Source organism: Equus quagga, chromosome 2 (genome assembly GCF_021613505.1).
Source record: "Equus quagga isolate Etosha38 chromosome 2, UCLA_HA_Equagga_1.0, whole genome shotgun sequence".
In the NCBI taxonomy this organism is placed as follows: Eukaryota; Metazoa; Chordata; class Mammalia; order Perissodactyla; family Equidae; genus Equus; species Equus quagga.
Genome location: NC_060268.1, coordinates 79,629,928 through 79,648,363, shown reverse-complemented (window position 1 = coordinate 79,648,363; position 18,436 = coordinate 79,629,928). Strand labels below are relative to the sequence as shown.

General features: G+C 43.6%; 1 protein-coding gene across 1 annotated transcript in view; it reads right to left on the bottom strand.

The window, feature by feature from the left end:
• Positions 1 to 248: 248 nt before the first annotated feature.
• The window catches only part of CHSY1 (chondroitin sulfate synthase 1), a gene marked incomplete at its 5' end in the record, with an annotated part of 71,487 nt that continues 53,299 nt past the window's right edge, over positions 249 to 18,436 (bottom strand). Inside the window, one exon of the mRNA XM_046652770.1 lies at positions 249 to 3,255. Coding sequence (XP_046508726.1) covers positions 1,663 to 3,255 — 1,593 coding nt within the window. The remainder of the gene's footprint in view (positions 3,256 to 18,436) is intronic.

Below are 18,436 nucleotides of genomic sequence, written 5' to 3'. Positions count from 1 at the left end.
TAATGCACCAGGAGGTCCACCATGGGGCCTGAGAGGCACATTTGTACCAAGGAGCCAGACCAGGCTCGGACCTGGTTTGAAGATCTCTGTTCCAGAGAACACGACTGGGCAAAGTGAACAGGAACAAAGGACAAGCTCATTCTAGGAAAACAGAGAGGAAGAGGCCCTTGAAAGTTAGCTTCATCTCACTCCCAAACTGCAGTCAACATCAATATTCCCCTTAAAGAACTCAAGAAACTTTACGAATCAGTGTTTAAGTTTTTTACTTTCCAAATGTAATACAATTCTTCAGCTAAAACAGGAGTAATGAGACAAAATGGATCTGAAAAGTACAATAGAAAAATATTGTTTACTAGTTTATTTTTCCAAATGAGCAACAGGCTATTTACAAGTAAGCAGATCTCCAATGATGTATATTAAAATGGCAAATCTGTTACTGTTTGAAATCTAAATGAAAAAAAAATTTATTAAGGCACGTTTGATCTGTGAGTTTAAAACAAACTTTAAAACTTTCTGATGTAATGTCAGATTCATTTCACTTTTGTCCCCAACACAAGTGAGCACCAAAATTGTCAAAGAACACTTAATATTTAGTAAAACAGTAAGGAATGTAAAAATTAACGAGGGGGGAAAAGACTTTACAAAAGGAAATCTTTGGAGATCAGTTTTTTTACTGCAAATAAAACATACTAAACACACGCCCAATACACATAAATACCAGTAACTAAGAGGGACTCCAGAAACGGCAGTGCTCTAACCAACGGATATTAAATAAATTAAAGGTACTTCAGATACAAAGGAGAAAACAAAACAGCAATGAAAGAATGAAATAACCATTTCCACCAACGTAACACAGAAGGGTGAAGGGAACAAACCAATACATCTCCCCCAATGCTTTCATGAGGGTGGGTTTTTTTGTTTTAGCTTGCGCACATAAGATTTATTACAATAATTCTTCTTTGCTGTTCTAAGTACTAATACTTGACCCTTTCAAGAGAAGGGTCAGGAAGACAGAAAATGCCAAAGCCTTCTGGGAATTTAATGCCAGGTCCATTCAGGCTACAGGAATCACAAGGGCATCCATGGCCTCACTGTGCCTTCCTTGTTCCCTCTGCTTCAAAAAACCTCCATGACAACAAACCCAAGTTTGAGAGAAAGAATCAACTTTGGAAAGCTCTCCTGAAGATGACGATACAGCTATTATCACATTTCCTTATTTTACAACTGGAACACGAAACGGCTTAAAAAAAAAAGTCATAAAAAAGACAAAAGGTAGAATCTGTGCAATGTTAACAGTTACAACAAAACATTTACCAGAGTTACAGTGTTTTGTTACAATAATACTTTGCAGGATCGTTCACGTTTTCTGCCATAGGACTACAGCAAAGGGGTCTGAAAAGGAAATGAAAAAAAAAGTTTTGTTCATCAGGTACATTTCAAGTCCTAGTGAAGCAAGTCTGCTACATGACGTTCAGCAAGAAAATGTGTTCAAAGGCAAACATGATCACATTTTTGTTCAAAAAGCTCGATCTTCAAGGAGTCCTTTGTAAGAAAATCACATGTAAAATATATCCTTGTATGGACTTCAAAAACTGATCATACAAAAAATTTTTGAAAAATAAATTAGATAGTTAAAAACGTCTTTTCCAGCAGAGCTGGACATTAGGCTGTCCTCACTGAGCCATTATTATTGCTGCTTTTACTGTAACTTGGGTCATTTTTTTCTAGCCACATTTCAGCCAACTGCTGTGTGGACCCATATGTTGATGCTTTGGACCCCAAGCACATTTTGTACTGTTTGGGATCAAGATTGGGATCACAGAAGACGGGATGGTGGACGTGGACTACTCCTACTTCTTGGCTCCTGAACGTCTTCAAACCTGCCTGGACAACCTTGTTGAAAAGGTCCACATCCTCAAGCCCCCAGCCTTGGATGGAAACATCAAAGCCGCCTACTCGGACAAGATCTCCCTTATAAATACAAGTAATGCCAAACCCATAGTTTCTCCAGAAGCCAGTTTTTTGAGTAAAGGCAAAATGGTTGTCACTGGGAACTTTCCCACTATAAACAATCTTTGGATCGTACTGGCTAAAGATGATTGGAAAATATATTTGTTGGCCGAGAACTGTATTTGCTCGACATCGTTGGAGGAATTCTGTAGTGAACACGAGGTCAACGTCACAGAAGAAGAGCAAGGATTCATTATTAAACTGGGAAGATCCTACTTCAAGGGCCAAAGCTCTTGAAAACTCTCCAGACACAGACAAAATCTGCATGTCAGCTTTAGGGTACTTAACGCGATAATCTCTCATGAGTTCAACTTGTTTGGCCTTGTCAGGGTTGGAGTCAGAATTGAAAAGCAGAACAACAAGCTTGACGTTCTGATTTGGAATGAGACATGTCTTCTCGAAGTTACCCATAAATCTCACAAACATGTCAAAACGTCCAGACAAAGGAATCAATATATTTATCTTTTTCTCTTTGGGTTCTTTGTGCTCGCTCTTCGACCCGGGGAGCTGAAAGGGAACAAGCTTCTTCAGGGAATTCGAGAGAAAGGACAAGGATCCAGACTCCTGATTGATTTTGTTGGCCAATTCCTTGGCATCCAGTTCCTCGTGCTCCACAAACTGGATCTTGCTGAAGGTCTGCTGTAAATACGCGTGCCTCCGCACAGGAACCGTCATTTTCTTCCCTTTGTGCTTTTTGTACAGAAGCAGCAGGTCCAGGATATATTCGGCCCCATACATGGGATTCACGCGGCGATAGCCATACTGTATCTCCTTGAAATCAATAATGCGCCCTCTGGTCTTGGCGTTGGCATTGATCATCTCCATGACCTGCATGACAATGTCATCCAAGGCCTCTCTCTGGGCGGAGTCCATCCCTCTTCGAGGGGGCTGGCCATCTGCAGCCGAATACAAATATTTCCCAGTCAGAAACTCCCACTCCAGAATCTCCTCTCGCTGGCGGGGCTGAAACCTCATGAAGGAAGGAGGGATCCCCAGCTGGAGGTCTTCCTTATGAACCTCGGTGTTGCTGTATTTGCTCATCAGGACGATCTCGCGGTGGAGCTGAATGGTGCGGTGGCGGAGTTCGGCTATTTTGCGACTGAGCATGTAGCTGTGGAGCCGGTACTGGTAGGGCGGGTTTTTGTTGGGGTGCAGTGTGATGGCTCGGTGAATTTTACTGTTATGGAGATCTCTAATGTACCCCTTTTTGTTCTGCTCGTAATTCTCATAAAAAAGTTGCTGCATCTGTTAAGAAAAAAAAGATTGCTATTTTAGCATTACACGACTGAGTGTCCCCCATTCTTTTATTTCCTTACATGCCTGCAGACCCTAAAAAAATGTCACTATTAGAAATCTTTGTAAATGAGCCATAACACACAAAAGGCCCTAGACAAAGCCCCATCTACAGCAGTCCAACGAGATGAGAAGAACAGTTACAAACTGCTGAAAGAAATAAGACTTCATTAGTAAAGCTGGCCAATATAATTCTGCAGGAAACAGAATTATGAAAAACTCTTCCCATAAAGAAAAAGTGTAATCATGAATCAGAGTGCACCAAGTCAGCATACCTGGGAGAGAGTGCCACCTTGGGGCCCACCAAGCCTGTTGACAGGGACCTAAGAGGCACAGTGCCCTCACTGAAGACTAGCAACCAATGGGAGCTGCCATCTATCTGGAACAGCAGCCCCTGCGGCTGCCCTTGTTTTGGAATAAACTGCATCTGATGGAGTAAAGAGGAGTGCAGCAGGACGACCTGCGCACAGGATTAGCACTGCTCCGGGGAGCTAGAGAGAAGGAAGCCGTTCACACGCAGGAAGAGGCCTGCCATCTGGAGGGACGTGCTGCAGGGGAAACCAAGGTTCTGCAAGGCAGCTGGAAGTGTGCACTCTGAAAATCCTTTAAATGCCTGCTTGTTCCTTGTGTCAGGTGTGCCCCTCCGTGGCCTCTGTGCAGGCGGGAGGAGGGTCTGCCTGCCCAGCACGGGGTCTCCAGTACCAACACAGAGCCGGCGCATGCAGGGCTCAGAAAAAGTCAGCTGAGCTGAAGGCAGGGAAGGCAAGGCAGCTCATTATTTCACCAACTCTCCCTCTGTCCTACGATACAGGTGTGAGGGAACATCAGCTTGAGGTCCATCACATGCTGGGGAGGTCTGTGTTCCCTCCAGTCAGGCAGGGAACACACTTAATTCCCCAGTTCATTCGAGCAACGAGATGATGAACGCCTACCAAGCCTTATGGAAAGAAGAATAAAAATTTGCAAAAAATGTTTAGTAAAAATAATACTTGAGGTTGGTATCAGCTAAATTAGTCCTGTTTCTTTCATTTGTGGTTCGGTTTTGGTTCTTGTTCGAATTGTTACATACTAACTCTTGATAAGGGTGATAAGAATTTCAAGAGAGAACTTATTGGTCTTTGGACAGTCATTTTTTTTTTTTAAGAATAAATGAAGCCCACTTTACTTGGGGGGACACGGGTGCTCCCCAACATGGAATGATTTGTGGAGCCCTGGGAAGACTCCCCATCCAGAAACATTTCCCCCACTGACTCCAGGAATCCCATCCTTAGCTTGCTGGGTCCACCCTTCCTCTGCTAGCAGGCCTCTTTTTTTTTTTTGGTGAGGAAGATTGGCCCGGAGCTGACATCTGTTGCCAATCTTCCTTTTTCTTTCTTCTCCCCACAGCCCCAGTGCGTAGTTGTGCATCCTAGTTGTAAGTCATTCTAGTTCTTCCATGTGGGACGCCGCCACAGCACAGCTTGACAAGCAGCGTGTAGGTCCGCACCCAGGATCCAAACCTGCGAACCCTGGCCCGCCAAAGCGGAGTGCGTGAACTAACTACTCGGCCACGGGGCAGCCCCTGGACAGTCATATTTTTAACTTTTTCTTCTGAGCCATTGTAACCACCATAAAACAGAAAGATACAGATTAGCATTTTTACACCCCATTTTCCATTTCTATACAATACTGTAAGCTGCTAATAAATAAAGACAAGAAGAGGAAAAAAGAGGGAAATACTTCCAAAGAATAGCTTAAAAGAAGAAAGAGGGGCTGGACTGCCTGCCAGGTTCTGTGCAGGGGCTGCACGCACATTCACTCACTCCCAGAATTCCCATGGAGCCTGAGTCTGACAGACGCTGACCTGCTGAACTCCACCCTTTCCTCTCCCCGCACGTGTGAAGTCTGCTCTAGGTAGGAATTAGCATGGAATTACAACACCTCTGAAATGCACTCACTGCTTCCGACTCTGCTTCCCCCGTTGTCCATGATCAGCATATGGGACATGTACATGAATCATCCAGTGCAATAATTTCCAAATTTTACAGTTCATTAGAAAGGGCAGTCAAGTTTAAAATAAAGAGGAAGCAGAGTGCCTCTAACCTTGGAGAGAGCACTGCCTTTTCCGGGGGCTAAGACGCACCAGGACACGTGGGGCGCTCACCCAAGCGCGGGCAGGGTCTGCTCGCTTTTCTCTCAATGTACTGCACACAGCACACAGCAGCACTGAGTTACTGGGAACTTCACATCCCTCTTCTGTCACCTACTGTAAACTAGGGGACAGCAAAACTCAAACACTTGATTTACTGAGAGAAGGCATGAAGCAACTGATGCTTGAACCCCTCCAAGCCCTGATGGATGGGCCACAGCGACGACTGAGAAAAACGACAGTAAAATAAATGCCCCATGGCAAGGTTCGGATGACGACCATACGGAGCATAATAATTTTATCCTTCTACTTCACTCTTTACGTGAGTCACACGGAAGAAGTTTAATGAGAACTTCCCACTATGCATTTTCCGGCTGGGCTGATTCCGGGGTGCAACCTGCACGGCTACAGGGTGACAAGTGAGTGTCATCTGGAGATTGAAAGCCATGAACAAAGACTGAGGAAAAGGTTTTTGCAGGTGGTAAAAACTTCGAACAGTCATTTCCCGCGCTCCATCCCTCACCCGTCACGTGCCCCAGCAGTAACAAGGGAATGCCTGCGAGGCCATTCTTCCAGCTTTAACACGGGTAGCCTTACAACCTGAGACCCCACGACGCCCCTTGAGGATGCCACCTGTGTGACGAGGGCTACACAAGGGGCCGCAGCAGACAAATGAGTCACAACCTCTGCGCTCCAAGACTGGGGACTAGCAAAACTACTACTGCACGCCCCGTGATGGAAGGCTGCATGATAATTTTGGTAGAGATTTTACAGATGTTTATAATTACATATTATTTCCATTTTGTCTGCTTATTTCCAAATTTTTAACAATGAGCATGAAGAACTACGACTTTCTTTTTTAAAGGTTCCTCCATTTCCAAGATGACTTGGAACTGACTGAGCCGTCGATTGAACACACTGAGCCATCAATTTGGACTTACAAGTTGCTTTCTAAAATTAGGTCAGAACAATCTGAAACAGGTGCTGTTCCTTCCTCTCCCCCTGCACACAGCACATGCTGCCAATTCCATCTCCCTGGGTATCTCAGACCCTGCTCTTCTCTCGCCCGGCTGGTTATGCCTCAGCCTCCCATCCGTCTCCCTGCAGAATTCTGTTCTTCCCTCAATTCCACTCTCGACATAGCAGCAAAAATGGTCTTCCTAAAATATAAATCAAAGACTTATGGCTATAATATGAGTGGGAGAACTCATGATTCTCTCTTTTCAAATATCTCTTAAAAAGAGAATAAAGACATATAAAAGGAATAAACCCATAAGGACCAAAACATGGGAGGAGACACAGCAGACAAGAGATGCCCTCACATTCTGAGAAAATGAAGTGAGTGAAGGAAGATAAAATCTAACAGGCTGCTCTGAAGAGTAATAAAATTTACCCTTCAGAATCCCAAGAAAGATACCACTGCTGCGAAAGGTGGGGGAGAGGCCAGTGCTGCGCACAGGGAGCCTGGAGGAACTGGGAACACGGAACAGTAGGTCCCACGTTCCCTCCCTACACAGCCAGGGCACAACTCCCCTCCCCCAGCACCACCCCAGGGGCGGGGAAGGAGGGTGGTGGCAGATGCCCAGTATCTTCAAAGACACCCTCCAAGTTACTCTACCATTTAGATGATGGAGCTGTTGACAAAATACACGTAGGACTGCCTACCAATTGTTGTAACTAAACTGGGACTGGCTAGTAGCACATATTGGAGGTTTTTAAATATGTTCATCATTTACATTAGTTATTCCTAAATAACTTCCCATTTTCCCTCACTCCTCTGGGGTTAGTTCATCGATAATCATATACATCTGAAGTTTGGTTTCTCCAGAAATGAAATCTGAACACCTGAGTAGGGATGAGTTCCAGGCTGACAATATGGGGGAGATGAAAGTCTAAACAGTAGGAATGCCAGCCCTCATCTCTCAACTGGCTCCTAGAACACTTATCCTCCACTCCTCATCCTGAGTAGAAGACCGGAAGCGTTTTTTCTGGATCAACTAAATAGCCCCATAGAGATCTAGAGTCCAACAAAAGACATCAGGCAAAAAGTTGTATCACTACAGTAAATATAGTAGTTAAAAAAATCTTGAGCCCTGCCTGGTGGCATAGTGGTTAAGTTGGTATGCTCCAGGGTTTGTGGGTTTGGATCCTGAGTATGGCCCTACACAATGGTCATCAAGCCATGCTGTGGTGGCATCCCACACACAAAACAGAGGAAGACAGGTACAGGTGTTAGCTCAGGGCCAACCTTCCTCACCAAAAAAACCCCCCAACAAAACAAAACAAAAACCAAAAAAACTTGCCTGCAGAGTTTCCAGTTAATTTTTCAAGGCTTTACTCTTAAATGACAATCAACAACCAAGGACCCTCAGGCAGTTGAAAGAGGGCTCCTTCCAACAGGAAAGATGGAGACAAAACAAAGAAACAAAAAGCTTGGTGGAAAAAGAAACAATGCAAGTGAACAAAAGAAAAATTCAACAACAAAAACAAAACTATAATGTATTCAAAGAGAAGAATGTATCCATGCCACAAAAACAATACTATAAAAAAGAAAATCAGACTGCCACAACTAGAAGGACCTGCAACAAAGATATACAACTAGGTGAGGGAGGGGGCGGATTTGGGGAGACAAAGCAGGAAAAAAACAAAAGACTGGCAACAGTTGTTAGCTCATGTGCCAATCTTTAAAAAAAAAAAAAGAAAATCAGAGAAAAAATCTCTTGAAATTAAACATAAAATAGCAAGACAAAAAAGAAGAGTAGGGTTTGAAGATAAAGCTGAAGACTATCCCATAAAACAGAAACAGAAATGGACAACATAAAAGTATTCATTCTAGAAAGAGAAAGCACAGTGGATAAAATAACTGTATAAAAAATGGGTCCAGAACTAAAGGACTCAGGTGCCTCAATTACACCCTCAAGTGCCCAGTACCAAGTGTACAAATTCAGAACACCACAGACAAAACCATCTAAAAACTTCCAAAGAGGAGAAGAAAGGCCATTTACAATCAATCAGAAATTGAGTGGCACTGAACACAACCTACTGGGAGACAGAGAGCAATGCCCAAAGGTGGAAGGAGTGACAGTTATTTTCAATGTAGAATTCTCTTCCCAGCAAAACTGTCCACCAAGGAAGAGGGGAGAAGAGATGTTTTCAGGTATTCAAGGACTCAATTTTACCTCAAATCCCTTCTTTCCCAGGAAGAGGATGTATCCTCTAGAATGAGGGAACAAATCTAGAAAGATGATGACATAGGATCCAGAAAACAAGGGGCACAACACAGGCAACAGGAGAGAGCCTCAGAACGACAGGGCAAGGAAGTTCCACAGAAGAGTTCTATGGACTGAGTATCTGTGTCCCCCAGTTCACATGCTGAAGCCCTGACCCCAATGTGATGGTGCCTGGAGGTGAGGTAACTGGGTTTAGATGAAGCCATGTGTGTGGAGCCCCCATGATGGGATTGGTACCCTTATCAGGGGATGAAGGGACCAGAGCACTTTCTCCCCACTATGGGAGGACAGAGCAAGAAAAGAGCCATCTCTAAACCAGGAAGACGGCCCTCACCACAACCAGATCATGCTGGCACCCTGATCTCAGACCTCCAGCCTGCAGAACTGTGTGGAAGTAAATGTCTGCCGTTCAAGCCCCTGGTCTATGGTGTTTTTGTTACAGCAGCCCAAACAGACTCAGACAAAGAGCTCTGCAGCAGACTGAGGGGAAGAGAGCTCGGAGGCTCACTGTCTCTACCTCCAGAGTCTAGCTCAGTGCCCGACACATTACAAGATGCGCGATAGATATGTGATGATTTCACGGCAAACAGTCAAGTCGTTAAGCACAGCAAGTACCAAGCAGTTGTTGAATAATTTCAATGCAGAAGAACACAGCTAATGAGGACTGACTGATACAATACATGTACTTGGTAATAACATCCAGGGACAAGGCTGGGCTCGCTCCTCTGACCAGGAAATATTTTAAAATGTAAAACTCCACTGTACATGTTAAAGAAAATACCCTTCCAGACAAAGGATGTAGTTGTCCTTTGTTTTTCACTCCCGAGAAGAGCAAATATATGACTGCACATTTTATTCTTGGCTAGCAAAACCCCACAGGAGAGCGAGCGCCGATGGAGTGCTCTGTGGAGCGCACGGTCTTCTCTGCATGATTGATTGCTTCTTACACACTCGCTAGGACATCAAGTCCCCAAACACTTTCAGGAATACGTTTCTCAAAATGTTTCAGAGGCTATTTGTGGCCAGTACTTTCACAGTGACTGAAGTCGAGGCAAGCTTTACCTGAAACACAGATTGTGTGTGCTGAAGGCATAAAGACGAAGAGGAGACAATTAGTGACTAACAGGCAGATGAAAACCTTAAAACCCCCTGAAACCATTACAGACAGAGTTTTAAAGTATAGTAAAGGTGTTCTGGGCACCTTGTGGCTAAACTCCAAAAGTTCGACTGGAAAGGTAAAAAAACCAAAAATGAATATAATTTATGAAGAAGAAATCAGTTGCAAGACAAAAGTGTGTGTGTGTGTGTGTGTGTGTGTGTGTGTGTGTTTGAGGGAGGAAGCACTGGACAAAAAGAATTTAAAAATAAGGCCAAGTTTATGCCCAGACTGGCCAGTGTCCCCTCACCTCACTCCAAAGGACTAACGTAGTGCACTAACATAGCTACAAAATAAATGCTTTAGACAAGCTACCCACCTGCCCAACTGGAGGGAAAATCTAAGAAAAGCTCTTCAGAAAAATCTAAACAAACGCCAATTAAATAGCTCCCTCTGTAAAAGGGCAAATACAGACCTCAGTCCTTTACAGATGAGATCAAATGTAACAGGTGAGGACGTGCACCTCCACATAAGGATATTAACGGTGACACCAAGACTCTGCCCAAATCAGCTTCAGGTGGCCCCGTTAGTCACTGAGCACATCTGGCAACCGCCCTCAACTTCCGTACGAAGCCTTATGAGAAGTGGTTTTGGGGTAGAGGTAAGGAACTATTTCCTTTTCACCCCCGATGCGGTGGGAGAGGAGAAGTAGAGGGGGAAATTCAGTTCAGAGAAAAATTTTTTGAGAGAAATGTAGGTTACAAATCACCTTGAAAATCAAGAACAGGGAATATAAAATACAATTCAAAGCAAAAATGTCAATGAGATATTAAGGCCAAGTTAGGGAGGAATGATCTAGAAATCATCTGTGATTCCTGAAATGGAGGTGGGTGGGAGAAGCAGTGGCCCCAGCAGCTCCATGGCCCTGGCCCAGACCTCCGGGGCACCCCTGGCTGTGAGTGTGCAACGGCCCCCCACCCACTCACCTCTCTGCTTTGCACTCTTATTCCAAGTCACTCTCTCCACCTGATCACATACAGGGATCTTAGTGCTTCTGTATCTCATTTCTGCCTTTGCAGTATTTCAGGCATTTACATTTGATTTTTGAATCCCTTGCAAATTCTCCTCAAACTGTCTTTGTTTATACTTTGGATTCTCTGCTGCCATTTGGGTTTTTCCTACCTTTTGTTTTTCTTTAAAGATGCCTGGTTGCATTTAAGAAGGCATGCTGTGGGCGAGACAAAACTGAACCATTTTGCTTTTAGGCACTTCAATGAGAAACAGCTGGGTCATCAAGCTGAACACCTGTATCTTCTATCCATTGTCCCTCTCTCCTTCATATCACAGCCAATTTGCTGCTCACAACATCCCCTGCTAAGCAGGTAAGATTTAATTTCTGAACACCAAGCAATTTCCTGGATTCAACAGGAATGAAGTCCACAATCCTTAAGAGGTATAATCACAGACTAAAGTAAGTGTTTAGCAATTTTTGGGTAATAGAAATAAAACTATTACTTCTCTGGAAAAAAGTTTAGAATGTAACAACTTAAAGAATAAAGATTAAGAAATAAGTTATTGCTTTTATGCCACAAAGAATTTGAAAGACCTTGGACGAGTCAGTTAACGTGTTGGGTGTGAAGTTTCGCGTTTGTAAAATGACTGTACTGTACTAGGGGTTCCTGCAAGGTGAAGAGTTCTAAGATGTTATGTGTCCATTCTAGAACCAGCCACGTACAATTCTGACGTCGTGCCCTGAGGTTCTTCTACCCCGCCACCTGACGCGGCTGAAGGTGCAGATCAGAACGGCACAGGGTTCTTCTACCTGCAGTGAATCAAACTGCACTAGGAGCAGGAAAGGCTAACACCACATCACAAGGGACTGTTGCCATCCTATAAAACCAAGCCTCCAATTTTGCTACAAATAAAAATAGTTAAGGATATGAGATTCATAAGAGTTAATTTTAGTAATTCGAGGGCTAACAAATATGTAATTTTTTTCTTACAAAATTTTTTTCTGAATAGTACCAAATTTAGAATTTAAGAGCATTTTATTATTATAAAGTATTTCAATGACCTACAATTTGGCATATTATTTGGAAGAATATTATAAAGTGGAAAGTTAAAAAGTACTGCAGAAGAAAGCACAAATCAATGCATCAGGTTATTCAATAATCACAAGGTTATTCCTCTCTTAAAAAAATGCACTGAAGAAGCCCTTTTAAGATGCATACAGTACCACTGATGGTTTCATTTAATTTCCAGCGTCCGTAAAACAGCCCTTAATCTTTGTTCTGAAAAGTACCCACATAATCTTGGACTCCAGCAAAGCCATTTCCTTTACTGTGAGATGTTTCAGGACTCTGAGTCATTCCACGGTAAATCCGAGAGGGGCTAATAAATATCAAGGTCACGCTATTCCCAGGAACTTCTAGCCCAGCTGGGAATAACCATCAACTACCCACATCTAATCTTCAGTTCACAAATACCTTCTACGGTCTTCATTAGCAAACGTCCTGCTTGTCCTCTGCAACGAAGGCCAACATTCTCATTAGGTCATGGTTCTGCCCATCAACTGTTTACATGAATGGCCTTCATTAAATACATATTTCAGCCACATCAACAGATTATCACTGCTCTAGATCAACAGCCATTTCTAATTCTGATTTATACAGGGTTTCAATTCATTGCAGAGAATTTGTTTTCCTATCATTTTGTCCTGAAAACTGGTTCAAGGAAAATATAGGTTGCTTAAATGTGAAGAGACCATAACTGATGGTAGTTTCAAAATAACCATCTTCATAGGTTTTAAATTAACATCCTTATACATCTACAGGTAGGTTTTCCAGAAAATTTATTGTCTGAAGCAGGACCTTTTGAGATGAAAGACGGAGTCTGTTAACAATTAGGCCAAGACTACTAGCACAAACAGGGCCTGTTCCCAGTTCTCAGGACATATGGTTATCCTACATGTCCCTATTAGGGCTCTCCTAATTAGTTTTGTGTAGGCTTTGCCAACTTTCATCCAATTAAATTAAAGGATTAGGTACTTTGTATTTTAAAGACTCCATTCAAAAAAGTAAACTCTTCATGGGAATTAAGCTGGGTCTCTGGTGGTAAAAAATGAGAACTATATGAATGTGTCTTGAACAGTTAGTGTCAAATTCTGAAATCTAAATACCTTTTAGAGAAGTCTGATGCACTTCAAAATAATTGAGAATTAAGCTTGGCGAAGTAAAACGAAAACTGTTGGTAGTAATTTAAGACTTCAACATAAGACAATAAGCACAGTAATTAAGCTGAAATCAACTGTCCGCAAGTGAGCATTCCGTGGTCTGAACCCTCAATAGCGATGGCGGGGGGAGGAGAGGGCCCTTACTCACAGTCAGAAAACCAAATCTGAACTCCTCTCTCACCTCTTTACTAACGTGACCTTGGGGGAGTCACCTGAGCTTTCCAGGCATCACTTTCTTCTTTTTCATAGAGAAAGCAGCAAATGTGGCAGCGTTATGAAGAATGAATGTATGCAGAACCACATTTATACGAGCAAATGTGGCACCAAATACTTACAGGACACTCACAGTAAAGGCAGGGAAAATTCAAGAGGCCACATCTGGGGACAGGACAAGCATGCACACAAGACAGGGCACAGCAGTGGGCAGCACAACCCCGGTCCCGGGGCTGCCCACGAGGGATGGCTACGCAGGGCCCTCTCTAAAACACTCCTCACTGCAGACACCGCTGGCCTCCACTTACACGTCCCCTCACAGAGCTCCCGCCTCCCTCCGGTCAGCGTGCGACCACAGACCAGCTCTCAGACCTGCCCAAAAATCTATATGATACACTGATTTAAGCGGCAGTCTAGGTGATCACCAAAAAACAAACCAAAACAAAAATAAAACTAGAAACCACCTTACAGGGCAGGGTAGGGGAACGCACCAGGTCGGGGAGGTGGGAGAGCAGGGACACACGGGAATACACACCAGTGCGCTCCTATCTTCCGACTTTTAAAGAGCAGCTAGAAATCTGGCTACACTGCGCAGTCTCCTAAGGCTAGCAGTCAGTTCAAATTAGAAAAGAGAGTGAGCGAGAGGGACAGACAGAAAGCGAAATGTGAGCCAAAATAAATCTGTAGGTCAACAAGTTCATTTCCTCCTAGGATATTTTTAAAAGTCAAGTCCTGATTTGTTGCAGAAATCTGATTTTATATAAAGATAATTTATACAATTTTAACTTAGCACATTTATCAAGAAATAGCTTACAAAACAAAACCACCTAAAGATTCAAGCAGCCTTAAATGATGAAGGCCTAATGACAGGAAAACCCAGTGGAATTGCTGTCACAATATAAAGTCACAGGACAGGGCAGCAAGGCCAATGAGCGAGAGGGACAAGAACGCAGCCCAATTCTGTCCACTCCAGTCTACAACGGAAGCCAATGGTACGAACCACAGCTCTGTTTCACACAATGAAGCCAGACCTGGCAGTGTGCGTCCTACAGTGCTGACTATGCCTGCGGGGTTGGGGGATAAAGATCGCCTTCTGGATGCCTAGCTTACCCTGCGGGGTTATGGAGGCCATGTGTGTAAGGAAAAACTCTGCTCGAGAGGAGACGGTGGGGTGAGGGAGCCATTAAAGCTTTAAATTCCACAGTGTTCAATTTCCATAGAAGTAATGCAAATCAACATTTTCAAAACAAAGGAGCAAAAGACAGTCTTTTCAACGAATGGTGCTGGAACAACTGGACATTCACATACCCAAAAAAATCGATTTAGACACAGACTTTAAACTTTTCACAAAAATTAACTCAAAATGGATCATAGACCTAAATGTAAAACGCAAAACTATAAAACTCCTAGAAGATAACATAAGAGAAAACCCAGATGACCTTGGGTCTAGAGATGACTTTTTAGATATAACCCCAAAGGCATGATCCATGAAAGCAATAATGGATAAGCTGGACTTCATTAAAATTAAAAACAACTCTGCAAAAGATACTATATCAAGAGAATGAGAGGACAAGGCACAGTCAAGGAGAAAGTATCTGCAAAAGATATATCTGATAAAGGACTGTTATCCCAAATATACAAAGAACTCCAACTCACAGTAAGAAAATAAACAACCTGATTAAAAAAATGGGCAAAACATCTTAAAAGACACCTCACCAAAGAAGATACACAGATGGCAAGTAAGCACATGAAAAGATGTTCAACATCATACTTCACTAGGGAACTGCAGATTAAGACAACAAGATACTACCACACCTATTAAAATAACCAAAATACAAAATACTGACACCACCAAATGCTGGCAAGGATGTGGAGCAAGAGATAATCTCATTCACTGCTGGTGGGAATGCAAAACAGCACAGCCACTTTGGAAGACAGTTTGGCAGTTTCTTACAAAACTGGAACATACTTTTACTGTAAGATCTAGCACAGTTTGGCAGTTTCTTACAAAACTAAACAAACTTTCAACTGTAAGACCTAGCAATCTCACTTCTCGGTATTTAATCAAACGCACTGAAAACTTATGTCCACACAGTTTGTCAACTTACGTTCTGCCCACGGGTATTTCTAGCACCTTTATTCATAACTGCCACACCTGGAAGCAACCAAGATGTCCTCCTCCAAGTAGGTGAATGGATAAACGAACTGTAGTACTTCCAGACAGTGGAGTATTACTCACCAAGAAAAAGAAATGAGCTATTAAGCTACAGAAAGACACGGAGGAACCTTAAATGCATATTACTAAGAGAAAGAAGCCAATCTGAAAAAGCTACATACTGTGTGATTCCAATTACATGATATTCTGGAAAGGGCAAAACTATGGAGACAGTAAAAAGGTCAGTGGTTGCCAGGGGCTGGAGGGAGGGAGAGGAATGAACAGGCAGAGCAGAGAGGAGTTTTAGGGCAATGAAGCTATTCCACATGACACTATAATAGTGGATATATGACATCACGCGTTCGTCAAAACCAGCAGAATATACAACACCAAGAGGGAACCCGAATATAAACTACAGACTGGGTGGTGATGGTATGTCAGCGTAGGTTCATCGGTTGTAACACGTGTGCCACTCTGATGGGGGATGTTGATATGGGGGAGGCTATGCATGTGTGGAGGGTGGGGATGGGAATAAATGAGAAATTTCTGTACATTCTGTTCAATTTTGCTGAACTTAAAACTGCTCTAAAAGTAAAGTTTATTAATTTAAAAACCACACAGGCAACCTATTAGAAAAAAATCCTGACACGTAATAGATTTCCTTAATAAACATTTACCCCAAGGATGAAAAGTTAATAACTGGGAATTTCAATGTAATAAGCAGATAATCATCTGACACTTCCAAAATAACCCACTTCCCCTAGCCAGCCCACTCAGCACAACTCTGCCGTTAGTTAAATGTTAGGCAACACGTCTGAACTGACAGTTTGTCCTTTAACTCTTCAGAGGCATCTGATTTTTAAAAAAATGCTTATTATCCCCAATCCCTATTTGAAGTGAAACAATTTATGTGATTTTGCAACATTAATAAGCAACATCTCTTGCAAGCTATGCAGTTCCCATGTCTTCACCATTCAGTCCTATGAGGCAGTCTATGACTCTCCACATTGTAAAAACCAGGTGACAAGTTCACATGTTCTGCAACCTGTGCTGTGCCCTCTGTCACTGCGTGGCTGGACAGGGCTGGCCCTCAGCTCTGTCTCGGGACGGCTGGCTCCTGACAGGTCCTGCTCTGGGCACAGGGCACATGCAGAGGCCAGATGGTGGCAGCCCTGTTCTCCCGGAGCTCACACTCCAGGGGACGGACAGGCAGTTTACAGTAAATAGGTAACAGGTGAGATGGGAAATGGAGCTTTGAGGAAACATACAATGAGAGAGACAGCAAAGAGGGGGGTGCCGTGCACCTCCTTGGCTGGGAGGGCCGCTCCAGCAGGGAGATCTCGGAGCCGAGACCAGATGGAAGCGAGGGGGTGAGGGAAGTGCTCCGATGGCACTGCAGGTCAAGGACTACAGAAGATGCTGTACTCCCTCCAGAGCACTCATTTCTTCAGCAAAATATGACTCACCTATTCCAAGCAAGGGCCACATATGGGAGCAAGGAGCAGGCACCAGGGATGGCCATCCCCTCAACCGTGCACCCTGGAGCTCTTTGGCCGAGGCCACAGTCCCCCTTTCCAACCTCCACATTCCACCACAGTCCTTCCACACGGCTCATGGCAAGGCTCATCAAGTGTGCAGGGGGGCCGATTATAAGGCTGGGGTTAGATAAGCAGTGTGCGTGTGTGTGTCTGTGCGTGCACGCTCACGTGCATGTGTGTGAGTATTTTAATAGCATAATCAGTAAGAAAGTTTAACAGCTAGAAATGACTACCCCAAACTTTCTAAACAACTATGTAAACTCCAGGGAACCAAATTTTGGTCAGGTAAAGCATAAGGGCAAAGAAAAGAGTGGAGAAGTCCCCTATTTACTGTGTGCACAACAAACACTGCAGGCGCTCAGGACGAAGATCTGGTGACAGCACCAATCTTCCACACTGGGATGAAGCGAACCTTCAGGAACCTTCACTTCCTAAGAAAACCCACCCTCTTGGCAAAGGAGAGCACATCAGGATCTTTTTCCCTTGTGAGTAGGTGGGGGCACTGAGTCTCGGCATGGGGGTGCCAGGAAAGGAAGGGACATGCCAGGGACAGTGTCACTTACACTCAGCACTGATTTCCACACCTCCCTCTCCACCCACTTCCTTCCTCCTCTGCTGACTTACAGGCAGCCGGCAGCCACCTCACCTTGGCCCAGCACCAGAACAAAGTGGGATCCAAATGCCAGCCCCGTCATCTTTTAAAGTGGAAGTGACTCAAAAGAACTAAGCAACTTCCCCCAAAGCCCTCTGGATGTGGTTACTGAGTCTTCAGCAGTAAAGCCATTACTGGTAAGAGCAGTTACGTAATCTTTAAGTTAGAAAAATAAAAAGAAAATCATTCTTAAGAATGGGTAACTTTTGTTTGACTATTAACATTTACTTATACATTGGCTTCAAGTACTGTAAACTGAAAGGAAACAGTGAAAAAGTTCATCTAAGGTAAAGCTGTCTCAACTAATTAAATCTAATTAAATGGCTTTACTCCTGTCTCTTTCTTACCCTGTTCATATGGACCCATACATTTTACATGGGCACCTCAGCTGAGAAACGGTTAAGCAGCTAGGTAATGCTTTAAAGTATTTCAAAATGACACATTTTCACTACCGGTTTTTTTGTTTCTTGGGTTTTTTTCTGCTGAGGAAGATTCACCCTGACCTAACATCCGTGCCAATCTTCCTCTTTTTTTTAGTACGTGGGCTGCCAGGACAGCATGGTCGCTAAAAGAGCTGTGTAGGTCTGTGCCAAAGCAGAGTGCGAACTAAATCACTAGGCCACTGGGGCTGGCCCTTCACTACTTGCATTTTAAATGATAACTTCTACATTAATTTTGCTCCGAATTCCATGGCCAGTACAACTACCTAGACATCAATTTTGCCTTATCTTCCTCATTTCCTTCTAAGACTCTGCAGCATTAAATACAGGTACACAATAATCAAGTACCAAAACGGAAGAGCAGGGAGAACTGCTTCTAAACCTCATATCTCATCAGTCACTCCCAGAGCCTGCTCTTCCTACCTGGAGCAGAACCACGGCACACACAC